The sequence below is a fragment of the Polistes fuscatus genome, unplaced genomic scaffold (genome assembly GCF_010416935.1).
Source record: "Polistes fuscatus isolate 324 unplaced genomic scaffold, CU_Pfus_HIC Scaffold7, whole genome shotgun sequence".
NCBI classification, from domain to species: domain Eukaryota; kingdom Metazoa; phylum Arthropoda; class Insecta; order Hymenoptera; family Vespidae; genus Polistes; species Polistes fuscatus.
The window spans coordinates 3,514,935-3,530,540 of NW_025113151.1; the positions used below are offsets into that span (position 1 = coordinate 3,514,935).

Below are 15,606 nucleotides of genomic sequence, written 5' to 3' on the forward strand. Positions count from 1 at the left end.
TTTTGAAATACGATTACACGAGAATTAATATGATTATTATAAACATTATTGTACAGAAATATTACTCCATTATCTAACTTTGTTAAGTTACAACAATTTCATTGTATGCTATTGTGTAATATGCAGGTTATTAATAATTAAATAGAAACGGAAAAAATGTTATTTCGGTTTTGGGACAATTGTAAATACTTACATGGTTTGATAACACGCATTTAATTTCATAAAATCAAAATATTTAATTATTAAAAAAATATGCGAAAAATTAATCGTAATCGTAATTAGGACAAATATAAGAAACATTTTGTTTAGTGCACTTTTCATTATGTAAATTCCTTAAGTAAATTTATTATTTCATTTTAAGAGATGACAATATTCATGTTAAAAATTCGTCCGCCGCATTATTCGATTACAATTGTTACAATCTTTAGAATTGATTCCAGATTATCGATGTTACAATCGTCCCACAATCATGTTATTAAATATGGAATTAGATTATAAGTTTAAACTTACTTTAAAACACTTTTAAAACTCTTAAGTAACGATTAATATTATTTTAACAAAAGCCAAATTAAAGGTTAACAAATATAAAAAGCAATTAAGGTACTTAAGGGGTATTATGTGGCCCACTCGAGGGTTCTATCAGAGTTTTTAATTAAATGCTAAATATTTTTTTAAAACTGTTTTATCCAATTATCTAATTATTAGAAAAAAATGATCCCTCTATGCAAAGATTTTTTTTAGTATAAATAAATTGTAATTTGCTAAAAATTCGTCTATCAATTTTAAATAAATGACAGAAATTTACTTTAGGGTATTTAATGTTTTGTTGTTTGATATATGTGTGTGCTCTGAAATTTGTATTAATTTGATATTTAACTAATTAGTTTTTTTTTAATTAACGAATTATATTCTTTATCGTTTCATTTTGGTGATACTATTTAAGTATACACTTTTTGAAAAAATCCTCACAGTTAACTAGTTAATAGTAAGTGAAGGATTAATAATAACAATTAAGTTACTAGATTGAATCTACCAGGACTCGAATCAAGGTCTTCCGTTTTTTTTTTTGGGAGATTGTTATAACCAATTTCGATTAATTTTCTAATGAATAACTATTTTATTTAGCATGATCGATCCTAAATATAGCCCTGGTAATAATCCCGGTTCCCCTACATAAATTTTAAATGAATATTTGTTATTTACTATTTTTGATTAAAATCGTGTGATAATTTTAACAAATAGAAATAACAATGATACGATAATATGTAAATGTAAAAATTGCTTTTATTATCTTTATTTTAGGATTTTTATGATTACTATTAATAACGAACAATTTAATTTTTGTAATTACCTTGATCTTGAATTGTTAATTAATGCAACAACTGTTAGGTGCCAATATTTTTTTAAGAATTAATTTCGAAACTTTTCGAAGAATTTGTACATTCTTTGGTTTTAAATTTGAAAATCTTTATATATATATATATATATACACACACACACACACATATATATAAAGATTTGTTATCTATATGATTAAACTTTGTTATTTTTAAGAACGTTTTGGACAATAAAAATAAAATTTAATCAGAGAATTATTGTATATAGGTGTGTGTACAAAAGTAAAAAGAAATGTAATAAATAAAATAACATATTATAACGTTTGGTTCTTTAAACATTGAAAACTATCCTCAAAAACCTAATATTATAATTATTTATTATTTAATTATACAATATTATTATTCTCTTTATATACGTTTAAACTGTTGTAAATGATAAATTCTGATTAGTAACCAATAATTTATATAAATTCAAATAATCTCGATTAAACATTTTATTTTTGCCTTTTTTGTTTTTTAACACCAAATACATTTGTAATAACAATCATTAACTTTCCGAATTAATTTCGTAACAATCGAACACGAATAAATAAAAAGTAAATGAAACAGGTCTAATGCAAAGTGTACGAAGTGGCATCGTATAGTTAATGGCAATGAATGCTATGGATATTCAAACGCCACATGTACATTTAAGTATATAGATATGTGTAATACATAAACGGATAAATGTAGGAAGCAGCAGCAGAGAAATCTACAAGAACACGCACACTAAAAAGCGATAAAGCTACGTAGGTGCCAACGAGTCCCGTGGGAGCCCTGAAGTTAACTACCAGATCGATGTCCGACCACCCCAGACCACTTCATCCCCTGAAACCCCAACCCCCGAGTACTTCGACGACTGTGATACTACGAACGAACCGACCAATCTCCACCCATCCACGTCCTCCTCCTCCTCCTCCTCCTACAACTTTTTTCCTCTCATATCTTTTGCTCGACTTGGAGTAAACTTTGCGCGACGTTCTTTGTGTGTTGGCAATGATATTTTTTTTGTTGATGAGTAGTATTCGATCGTCGGATAAACAAGAACAAGAATCTCCGGAAGATTCGATGAAAAGAACAAATTTTCCAACAATAAGAAAGAAAATTAAGTTTGCTTATTGTACATAAAAATGGTTTTTCTTCTAATTTTTAATTAAAGATATTATTATTAGAATTATTAACAATTTATGTATAACTGTTTGTATCAGACTATTTTAAATGACTGATCACTTGTATATTAGGTTATATAAAATACGTCATTCAAGTTTTGATAAATCAAATATTTTGACGTTTCAAATATAAGTACATATTAATTAGTATATATATAAATTAAAAATAATAGAGATTGGTTTTAGGTTTTGCAGCTATTTTCATTAGTTTTGATAGTTCTGTTTTTAAAGATTATTAACGAATTGATTAAAAATAAAAGTTTTCTAGATAATGATATTATACTTGATTTATTATTTCTTCTTTTTATACTTGCAAATGAATTTCCAAGAAAAAAATTTATCGTGAAATCTGGTGTATGAATAAAAAAAATATTTTCTGTTTACCCTTAAAACGCACAATAAAAGAAAATAGTTCTTTTACGAATAAATGTGACTATCTTTATTCTTTTATCTGTGAGTTCCACTTTAAGAAAGAAATCAGGATAAGGGAGAAATTAAAAAAAGGATGGGATCAGTTTCTTAAAGAAGCTGAAAAGGTTTGGTCGGCTACCAAGCATAATTGGACCCCTAAAAAAATAACATCGTTTTACGTATACTGAGAAAAATTCTATAAGGATATGTGGACGAGAGAGACCTTTTTGTTCGAGTTTCTCCAGGCTAGTCGGTCCAGTCGAAAACACCAAATAGATACTTTTATGAGGGTTATAAAGTTCCTGAATCGAGTATCGATGGTTCCAAAGGGGCTAATCTGCGGATGAAAACTGTAATAAAACGTCCTTACAGTGATGTATCTCAAAATCCTTTTGCAGAGATTCTTTGGTGTCTATTCTTTACTTAGGTATTTTTCCTATCAGTTAAAGATCTATCTCTAACGTTTTGGTACATTATATAATAATTGACTTTGTCCCTTTTTTCAACATCCTAATGTATTTAAGTTCTACTCATCTTTTTATCGACTCCTTAGTTTGTGACGAAAGTATGAAATTATTTTGTTCTATTTGTTAAACTTTCTGTGCATCGTAATTATAAATAATCAATATTTCATAATTTATTAATAATTATGATTACGTAAATCATTTGCTAGTAAAAAATTTCTAATAAGTAGGAAAAGAAAAACAGATAACGATGTTCTTCTTTACCGACATTCGAATAAAGATGCTCGAAGAATTGGTTCTGACATCTAGCATATGCGAAAGAAAGTTCAATGAATGATTTATTAAATTACTTACTGTTGGTAAGTTACCGATGGAGTTACATTTTTTTTATCAAGCGCAAATTATAGAAAAATGTAAATAGATTTGTTTATATAAATAATTTACTATATTAAAATATATAAATTTAAAATCGTTACTTGATTTAAGTTACTTATTATGGCTTTATATACCATGTTGGTTACAAAAATATTATGTTCACATATATATATTTTTATTAAAGAATAATAATTAAAATTTATATGGAAAAACTAAAATATAAATTTTATTCATTTTCGATACTAAAATATAAAACAATTTTTTTTCTTGAAATTTTAATACTAATTGTTTTCGAATGAACGTGATATTTTACTTTGAACATTCGACATAAAGATATTCTTGTAAAATTCACGTATAAAAAATACCACGTAAAACAAGGATCGAGTATATATTTAATAAATCATTTATTCTTTTAATTCAGATTATCGTACATAACAACTTTCATGTGATAAAATCTGAATTTGCAATAATTTTGATTGAAGACTCAGTAACATCTTTTATTCACAATTTACATTATTGTCAAACAAATTAATTGCATTGATCTATAGACACAATGTTTCCATCTTTCTTTAAAAAAAGGTCGTGGAGAATAAAATAGTTTGCCGAGCAAATTTCTCATCTTAAGTTAATAACAAATTTAAATATATTCACGAGTAACGCGTAAAATTTAAACGGAAACATATTTGAAAATAATTTTCTATTTAAAATGAAGAAATGTAAATTAATACAATAATATAAAATCATAAAGCGATCATTAAAATATTTAGGTGAAGATTAATTCGGATTATAAATGAAATGAGTCTTATTTACATAACAAATACTTGATAAATTTTATTCATTTCGTGTATCATTTGGTCCGATTAAAATCGCACCCGTTTCGATACATCATCATCATGCATTGCATTAGTTCTTCCATCATATTTCCTTGTACGCAAGTGCACAATTTGTATTTTATTTAATCAATTTGTATGCGTATGCCAGTGAATGTGCTACACATTAGAAAATATCTTAATAATATTTACGTAAAAACCCGTACATAAGACATTTTTTTATCTTTGACAAAATGTAGGTCTTCGCGTCAAACTCTGAACAAGAGAATGCGCTTATTTTTAAGGCACTCAATGCCAGGAATTATGATTTTGCATGTAAGTACGAGCATCGAAGGCGATTCGTGGATAAAAGAAAACAAGAAAAAGAAAATAATAATAATAATAATAATAATAATAAATGAAATAAATCAACGAAATCTTATAATTGATATATCATCTATTTGTTAGAAAAATAAAATAAAATAAAATAAAATAAAAGTATGAACGTGATCGTTTTCGATCTAAGAAAAGTACATTTCGTAATATGTTGGAAACCCTTGAAAGTGAATAGGGGACAAAAAAACAATTAAAAAAATTCTGTCTTATTTGATTTCAAAGTCATAGCCATTTTTGTGTTCTAACAATTCGCATCAGTTCATTTTTATAGAAGCTGCTATAATTCCATCAATTTGTATACATCGTATCATCAAATTTCGCAATTTTTTAAACACTCCAGGTATGCGTTGAATCTGTTGACAGTTTTTCTTGTATAAGCATTTGAAGTTATTTAATATTGAGTATAGGATACATAATTGTTTTTGAATAACCTCAGAAATACAAATCTAATTACGCACTTGTAACTTTTAACACGGAGCAAATAAAAACTAATAAAATACTTTTAATAAGATAACTGTGCGTTGAAATTGAATTGATTAAACCGAAATTACTGAAATTTAATTAACAGAATGTAGGGTATGATTATTTATTGTAACACAATAGAATAACATTATTGGAACACAAAAGTGGCTTTCATTTTGAAACAAGGTCAAATAGGACAATTTTTTTTGCATTACTTTTTTTTTTTGTTCCTCGTTCATTTCTGAGGTTTGTCCCACATATTACGAAAAACACCCTAAATAATAATATATATTTATATATAAAGTATATACGTGATCCTGCACAGAGAAAGATGATTCTAACTTAAAAATACGAAACGTATATTATCTTAAAAATAATTGGACGGCGGTTGAATGCTTTTTCTTAAGTTTTTTTTTTCGATCGATCCAATCGATCAAAATTAAATTAAAAAAACAAACCGGAAAGTATTCCTGCTTGTTTGTGATATTATTTCATATATATATATTAATTTATAATATTATAAATAAATATTATAAAATATTATATATAATATCTTATAATATTCATTAATATACATAATATTATATATATATAAAATTTGAAATATTATAAATTAATATATATAAACATAAAAAAAAAAGAAAAAAATAACTTCAAGAAGAAACCTTACAGAAAATATCTTTACATATAAGACAGTAGAAATGCTGTGTTACGGATAATGACGAAAAATAATCTCGTTTATGAACTTACAAAAGAATTAACATCAATTCTACGATTGTACTTCCTACAAAAACGGCATGAGACGTTCGAATTTGGATCAAATAAGAAATTATGTCGATTATTTTTTTCCTGACACGGAACTGATTAAAATAATTAGTGTATTGCTGTTTTTTGTATATATATACGGTTTATAATTATTTAATGGGAATATTTAATATTACACCTAATTACTTATGATATAGCAACACACTTGTACGTGCATCCTTTTAGCGCTATAATGTTTAATACGTTGCCGATCATAAGAGACATAAAATGTTCGGAATTAATAGATGACTATTAAATATTGTCTATTTTTAGGCGCTAATACTTAATATTCGCTTAAATAATTATAACGTATTAATAAAATCGATAAATAATAATCTTTAGTATTAACCCATTTAGACCTACCGTATAACGGTTTATTATCAACACTTTCACTAATAAATCGTATCTTCAAATAATATAATTCTATTTATTAACCAATAATTATTTTTTTTTCTAAATAGATTCACCACAACTCCTGAAACATCCTCTGTACGAAACACATGATTCTCTCTCGGCAAAATCCCCATAAATTTATTATTTATCTAGTGTTTTTTCTAATCGATTTTAAATATTCTTAATTATATTAATAACAAATCTGTAGGATTCGTGAAAAAATTGAACAGCTAGACTAATTTGAAACTTGGACGATTTGAACCCAGAATCTTTCACTTTTGAGGCAACTGCTTTATCCATTGAGCTATCCAGACCCCGTGGTCAACTTTCTCAAAAATCATATTTAAGTATTTAGCATTGATGTGCTTGATTCCACAAAATGTCATAAAATTCATGAATCAATTAGTTGACAGGTCTAAATGAGTTAATAAAAGAAAATAATCGTAAATATTCGTCTGATATGAAAAAAAATTGGTTTGAATAAATAAATAAAAAAAAAATGTCATTCTGCAATTTCTGGCTTCACGTGTCAATTATAATCAAACGTTGGAACGTTATCGTAAACGTCTTAGCTCGATTTTTTCCTAAATGGCCTATTTAAATTCACGATTTATAATCGCGATTAATCGGCAGTAATAGTTTAGTTCTTTCTCACACTCGTAAACGTTTAATCCGAGACTCGTGAGAGATTTTCTTCACAAAGACGTAAACTTTGTTTACATCTGTTGTTGATAGTTTTTAAATTAATATATCCAATTGACTGGTACCCATTGGTGTTCAGTAGCCAATGCGTCTAAGGCTGCAACAACTTGTCTGAAGGTTTGATCAAAATCTTCGTTGACGATCACGAGATCGATATATTTTTCATAGGCCCTTTGTAAAGCTGCCGATTCTTCCAATGTCGATTTTAAATCGTCTTCCTGTGATAAAGAAATATATTTTTAATATTTTTTGTTTTGTTTTATTATTTTTCCGCTTTTCTTTCTTTTTTCTTTTCTTATATTTTATATATTGCAACGACGTGTATCAAAAAAAAAATAATAGTATTTTCAAAAATATGTACAAGCTAATAGAATTGATAAATGATAAGAACAAAAAAATAAAGATTATGCGTCATGCAACACAAACCTCATATAAAGATGCAAGAGATTCTAGTGTTCTGGCCCTCCTCGAGCTGTACCTTATCGAACTCTGCCGGTCAAACTATCAAGCGAAGAACATCAAATACATTTAAAGAAAGGGATCAAATCATATTGGGATGATCAAGCTTAACGAATACTTGCTAAAATAATTTTTTTCCTTTTTTGTTATTTTTTTTTTAAATAAAATATAAAATAAACGATTCATGTAGAAAATATTTCAGAATTCAAATGATTGCTAATAATAATAAAATATTGCTAAACAAATGCATACATTTCTATCAATAAAATACTGTTCAATACTTGGCGAGAATTTTGCTTTCATAATTGCTCAGATATTTCTAATATGCAAATAAAATACGCTAATAGAATCAACAATTATCTTTGATTTTTAAATTAATTTTTTAAAACGTTTGAATTATATTATTTTTAATGTTTTATCAAGGTAAACGCGTTGATCAAATTTGCATGCAAGAAAAACGAAACATCATTGAATGTGTATCATGCATTTATACAGGGTGTCTCGGGATTTATTGGCAAAGCTGTGAGAACATATTCTATAAGTGGAAATAACAAAAAACAATGCTATTCGAAGTTTGGTTAGAAATGTTTTATTACAAAATTATAATGAAGTTCTAACCGTACTTCAAAAAAATATAATTTTTTTATTTCCACTCGTAGAATTTGCTCTCGCAGTTTGATCGGAAAGTTTTGGGACATCCTGTATATAATTAATATTTATATAATCATTTATATATACGCAGCAATGAAATATTTTACAAACACGTTTATCTTAAATAAAAAATCATGATTTTCATTTAGCAACATTTATATCATAATCAAATGTTTATTATTTACAAGGATAAACTACGATACTACGACAACGATAAAACAAAAAAAGTAAAAATAATTAATTAAATAATTTGATCTATATACATATAAAAAATAAAATACTGCTTTTTAATTAATAAAATCTCGAGTTACTTTGAATTATATATACCTATGTAAAGGAAAAATATTGTTTGATTTGTATAAATACCGTCAAATTTCTACTGCTAGCTCCCGTAGACCTTCCAAGATCATACAAACTCTTTAATTGTTCCATTCCCGGTGCTGCTATGAAGATAACATAAGGCATAAATTCTGTACTATTATGAAGGATCTTCAATGCAGCTGGACTACAATCTAGGACACACATCTTTCCTGCTCTTATTAATTCTCTAACGGAATCTAATTTTGTTCCGTATAAATGACCACCATGTTCACCGTATTCCAAATACCGATGTTCTCTGATATCTTGTTCCATACTTTCTCTATCGGTAAACCAATAACTTTTTCCATCCTCCTCGAGAACTCTGGGAGGACGAGATGTGTCTGAAAATAAATATATAATAATTAATATTTGATATTTAGTAATTATTATTAGATAATCGTGTATAACGTACTCGATATAATTTGGAAAATATTTTAATAATGCAGTTGAAAATTTTTATTGTTTTCAATATGTTTGTAAATCTCTAATAGAACCAAAAACAAAAATATACAAGGTGTTCAAGAAGGTTCTTGTTAAACTTCGCGGATAAAAATTGATGATTTAATAAATATTAAAATTTTCAATAAAACAGATCTGTAAATATTATTTTCTCGTACAACAGATGGATAACGAATTAACGTACGTATCTAGTAATTTTGATCTATTCACCCTGTATAAAAAATATCAACTAACGTTAGATAAAAATCGAATTACCGATGAATAATTCATTAAAAAATTGATATTAATTCTTACATGGTACGATCGTGCCAAATTTTTCTCGATCACTATTAATCAGCCTGTTTTTCAACGTTCGTCTACCAACACCACGTGGTCCAACCAATGCCAAAGTTTTACGCCTAAACGGTGGCATCCTAGCAACTTCCTCATAAAGAAGCAACTCAGCACTGTCAAATTCACCGTTCGATTTCGACTGATACATTTTCCTTTTTTTTTTCTTCGAAATTCTAGTCCCACAGATGCTTATTTTGTGAACGAAATCTGCCTCGGGTGGTACGAATGCTTTTCTTCGTTCTTCCAATTCCAAAGATGGTACGAGACCAGCAGAACTTAGGCCTTCACCTTCGACCCTTCGTGCTTGCCACCAATTTGGATCAGCTTGATCCACTATTTGCAGGATATTACCTTTGTCGAAACGCAAGCCGATTTCTTTACAGGGTAAAAGTGTATCTTCTGATGGATCGTAATCGAACAAGGCTCGCATATAACACTGTAAAAAGTAAATTGATTATTAAGGGATGTATGTAAATTGTTTTCTTTTATCCGTTAAAAATTCCAACAAAATCAGCTGTAACTAAAAAGTAATTTAACTTACAAAAAAGATCTTACATCATATTTCTTTTCAAAATTTACTTTAAAAAAAAACTACTGTTTAAATTTGAGATTAATTAATTAAAAATGATTATAGTTATATTGCTTGCCAATTTGAAAAATATGTAATATGTTAGCGCGGAAATCTGTAAATCTTGAAAATGATTAATTTTTGAGTATTCTCTTAATGGCATTTTATTTTTAACACCTCAAAGTGTATTTTAAAAGAAAAAAAAAGAAAAATATTGATTTTTTTGAAAAATTTACGCAGAAGTTACCTCTCAATTGGGTGTATTTTATCACATAATTTGTTTCATTATTAATAATTGCGAGTTTTCAATAAAACTAATCATAAAAAAAGAACAAAAATGAAAAGAATGTATTCAGATATTTTTGTTCCAGATGATTGATGGAAAGAATTTAATAATTGTAAAAATATTTTTATTACGATAACTACCTCTGTAATTACGGTAGTGATCATAGTTGTGATTAGGTTTCGAGATGTTACGTAGTCGAGTAAATATAAGAACAAAATTATACATTAAAGTTATAGTCGTTGAACTGATCAACAGAGCGGAACAAGTAAAGTCTAACAATGCTTTTGATTACCGTCGACTTGAGTGGTCTACTGCCATCATTGGCAATTCCAGGGGCCAATTTTAAAAAGAGATTTTCTTTAGCCTCCTGTATGGCCTGTTGCAATTCGTCGGGATTATGAACAGTCTTTCCATTTACTTCCAGGATCACCTCGCCTGTTCTTAACAGTCTTTGTCTTGCTGCTGTGCTACCACCAAGGATCCTGGCAATTATCAAGTTACCAGATTCGTCTACTTGCACTGTTAGACCCTGGAAAAGAATAAAAATAAGAAAAAGAATGAAAATGATACATTGAGTAATTCTAAAATGTACGAATAATAAGTATAATTCTAAAATAATAATGAAATTTATTTATCAAAGTTAAAATGATATCGTTTAAAGATTCCTCGTTTCTGTTAGAATTCATTATGGAAATAAACGTTTTAAAACACGAGAATACGATAAACGAACGTTTTCATTGAAAACTGGGCAAGCGTTATGTTCATTTTAGATCGCAAACAGTAGCTGCCTCTGAGAAGTTGATAATACTTAATAGAAAATTCTTTTGATATTTTCATATACATCGAAAATTTTTTCTTTTCTTGGTAAATCGAAATACCAGTTAAAACCGGGGGATTTGAAGATTCAATTGCCACTGGCCACATGGTACTGTGAGATCGAGAGAGAATAATAAACGTTTCCAATCTTATTTATGAACTGCATGTGGCATTTCCGTCTTTCATTTCGACGAATGTAACTTAAAGAGAAAGAGAAAGAGAGAGAGATAGAGATAGATACTCGTCTGGCTGAGATTCTCAACATTTCTCTTCTCATTTTTCGTATAATAGTTTGTTTCAAGGAAAGAGGGATAATTCTTTAAACGATTGATTCCAGGCACTATTTTGAAAACACTATACGAATTCGCATTTATGTACTCCTATAGAGGTACACTCAAAATTAGTATCATTTTGTGATATTGAATTTAACTTACACCTAAATAAATAAGTAATAGATTTTATTTTAAATTATCGTTTTATTCTTGGATTAATTTGTGCTCATACGATGCAGTGTTCCATATTAGATGTTATGTTATAAAAGAAAAAAATACTTTCTTTACATAAATTAACATTAAAATATTTTAATTCGCATCACTTTAAAAAATCACCTAATAAATTGTTCAATAAAAAAATGATGTAAGAATATATTAAAATTTATCGTTTAAAACACGATCATTTAAAATTTGTGAATCCTTAATAACATTCTTCATATTTAATATTAATTTAGATTGCTATTACAATTCCTAAATATATATTTTTCTATACTTCTGGGTGAACAAAAAGTTCGTGCGTTTATTGTCTTATAAATTGTCTTATAAACTGCATAATTGATTGTTTTTGTAAAATTTACTTTGGAAATGTTAATAAAAAAATAAACGCACGAACTTTTGGTTCACCCTAATAAAAAATCATGAAATATAATTAGAATTATTTACCAATGGTTCGTCGGGTTGTCTGGTGAGTCCAACGACTCTAATAACTTCCGTTCTCTCGTCGGAAGGCATAACTAAAGGTTGAATCGTTTCTGAGATCGATGAAGCTTCTCTACGTTCCACAACAGCGTCGTGAGTCTCTAAGAGTGCTTTTAAGTGGGAGTTTCTCAACAGAACGACCAATTCACGAGCGTATTCGTTTCTGCAGAATTGAAGATCGTGGCAAACCTCGTCAACGATGTCACAAACAGAAGAGCATACTGGTTCCACAGGGATCGGTGCGTCCTCGAGACGTTCCTGAACCTGAAAGTTAGTCAGAAGTCACACCGGAACCATTGAAAACAGGTTTTCTCAACCTTCGTACCTTTTGCTACAGTTTTAGTTAAGGAGACAAAAGAGAATCTTGGTTTTACCGAAGAACTCTCCATATCGATTATGTTCTAAGTATACAACCCTTTTTGACTAATACATATTTTTTTTATTTTCTCATACGTTGATAATATTATAAATAAAATATCGTAATATTTTTTATGGGATATTCGTTCGTTAATTTATTTATTTTATTTTTTTTAATTTTTATTAAGTTGATACTAATATACATTAATTTAGTTAATTAAGAGATAAATTATATTACTTTGAATAACTTTTTATGAAAAAGAAAGAAAAGGAATACAAAATATTTAAATAAATAAATAAATAATTTATCTTCCATTTTTTTTATATTTAATGATGCTTGAACTGAAATTTTGACTAAATAATATTTCTAAATTTTTAGTATCGCAATAATATATACTTATCAACATTTATTTTTAAATATTGATATCGATTATACTTGAACAACGGAACCTTGAACTGTTCAAATTTAAACATTTTTGATTCTTTAATACCTTTACAATGATAAAAAATATAAAATCATTTTTATGGTTAATTTAATTTTCATTAATCTATCATAAATTATTGTGATAATTTTTATTTAAAATATTCTTCAATGATTCAACGATATAGTAAATTGTTTTAAGTTGCCGGAATAGATTTTGATTCAAACTAATCTTCCAATACAAGAAGAAGAATCCGTGAGCAGCTCGTCTAGTCACTCTTACCAGTTGTGAAAGTTAGAACGGGTTTCTGTATTAAAGTCATTATATTTATGGTATGGTGAGATATCGTGGTTATAGTTTGCTATTGTATTTCCATGAGAATAGGAGAAGTCTAGTCTAATGATCATAGCACACCTGTATCAACGAAATTTTTTTCTAATGATTTTATATTGTAGATAAAATGGCCTTTAGATTAAAGTCATTTACTAGTTTATCTTAAAAATGCTGATAATATAAATATATTTCTAACTTAACGTTGGGCTGATTATGAAACAAAAATTCCCGATTTATGGTAACTTTTTATAAAACGAAAAAATTAAATAAATCCATGAATAAATAAAAGAAGAAACATTATTGATTTTAATTTTTTAATGCGTAAAAGGTATAAGTAAATAAGTGAACAAACGAAAGAAATATGAATGATTGTAATTTTGTAATACGTAAAGAAAATAAATAAATAAGTGAACAAACAAAAGAAACATTAATGATTTTAACTTTGTAATGGATAAAGAAAGGGATTAATGACTTTAAAATTGTTGAGAAAATGAACGTGTCAAATAAAAACAAGGAAGATGATGTCAATGAAGATTAATTGCATTAGAACCATTACACGTTAGAGTCAATGCTTATGGTCGGACCCCTATTCGTGTGTAGAGTTGATACGAAATCACAATATATAATTACGAAGTAATTACGAAAGTAGGTCATTCTCATTGCTTCAAAGCCACTTTCAAGAAGTAGTTCACTGAGAACAATGCTTTATCGATAATTAAAACTTCTTAACTAATGAATTAATCTTACGCGGTTTTGATTTAAATTTTAAATATTATACGACTATTTGAAATTAATCGGACGACCAGATTTGGCAAATATATATCGTTTTTAATTATACAGTTATTGAATATATTCATTGAAAATTGATTTCTGGCTCGTATAAACAAATAATAATTTTGACAATTATTTATGGGATTTCGATTTTAAGAGAAAATTCGTAAATAATTCTCTAGTCGATTAATAAATTTATATTCTCGATTAATATCTTTAAATATACGTTGATATAATTTGTTCACTAATCGGTAACAAATTTCTACAAAATTTAATAGCATAAGCATTTTTATAATATTTATATAAAATTTTATTACGATTCTTATTCTATTAGGTTACTAGAAAGTTCGTAACGTAATATTTTTTTAATATGAAAGGTATCTCTATCTTTTTGTTCTTTCGCAAAATTTTATCAGCAAATTCGAGAAATAAAAGTAATAAAAATAAGAAAGAAAACACAAATATATAATAAATGGGCTCTTCATTGCTTAATTAAAAAATACGTAATGGTAATGGACTAGTGTTTGAAATTTATTTGCATATGCAACAATAACATATTCGGATCTCACTTTTTATCTGAAAGATTAACTGCAGAATCTTTCTTATAGATTTACATTAAAAATGAATTGTGGTCAGAATTTTTAAGAGATATCCCATTATTATTTCGTCAATATTTATGAATCCAATTAGATGATTGTCCAATAAATTATGAGGTACTATTACGGCAATGATTAAATGACTTTTATTCTATGACCATTAAGAGGACAAATTTCTTGGTTTCATAAGATTACAATGAATGTTTACTAGTGAGAAACAGTGAAAGTAAAAGTTTATCAAATATAAATTAATATACTTTAGAGAAATGAATACTAAAAATTCGTGACGCATTTTCTACAATAAAGGAAAATGAGGAAGAAATTAGTAATGCAATAAATTATATCTTCAGCAGATGCTAGTGTTGCATTCATAATGATGAAAAACGTTTTAAAATGGAATTATAATTTGAATTGACAATTTATTCTTTTGTGGTATCGAACAAAAAAGTAGTCCTTTGTTATTACGTATTTTTGTTATAACTTTTTAATATGGGATTTAAAAATACTAAATATATAAATAAAGGTAATAACATTTTGTTAGATGTTTTTTCTTATCGTTAATAATAAATTGTGTTGGTAAAATTTTGCGAAAAATAACTGTAATCAAATTTTAATCAGCACAAACTTTCCGAGTAACCTAACATACTAAGAATCATAATAAAATTGTATCATATGTAAATATTATACTAATAAAAACAAAAAAAAATATAAAAATAAGCAAATTTGTAGTAAAATTTGTCGAAAATGTAAATTTGATATTCTGCCGTTTGCAAACAGTTACTTGTTTAACCTACAAACCTAACCCAATACAGGAACAATTTAAAAACATACGTCAGCTATATCTTGCACAACAGATTTTGCGA

The 15,606-nt window shown here is 27.2% G+C and overlaps 1 protein-coding gene across 4 annotated transcripts in view; it reads right to left on the reverse strand.

The window, feature by feature from the left end:
- Nucleotides 1-6,633: 6,633 nt before the first annotated feature.
- LOC122524031 (MAGUK p55 subfamily member 2) overlaps nucleotides 6,634-15,606 on the reverse strand; it is a 28,537-nt gene continuing 19,564 nt past the window's right edge. For 3 of the 4 annotated variants that reach the window (XM_043646067.1, XM_043646068.1, XM_043646070.1), the window contains 6 exons: nucleotides 12,229-12,528; nucleotides 10,770-11,006; nucleotides 9,585-10,059; nucleotides 8,838-9,172; nucleotides 7,788-7,862; nucleotides 6,634-7,579 (listed from right to left, as the gene is read on the reverse strand). In XM_043646067.1, the coding sequence (XP_043502002.1) occupies nucleotides 7,403-7,579; nucleotides 7,788-7,862; nucleotides 8,838-9,172; nucleotides 9,585-10,059; nucleotides 10,770-11,006; nucleotides 12,229-12,528 (1,599 nt within the window). In that variant the 3' untranslated portion in view covers nucleotides 6,634-7,402. The remainder of the gene's footprint in view (nucleotides 7,580-7,787; nucleotides 7,863-8,837; nucleotides 9,173-9,584; nucleotides 10,060-10,769; nucleotides 11,007-12,228; nucleotides 12,529-15,606) is intronic. The other variant, XM_043646069.1, reaches the window with a different exon arrangement.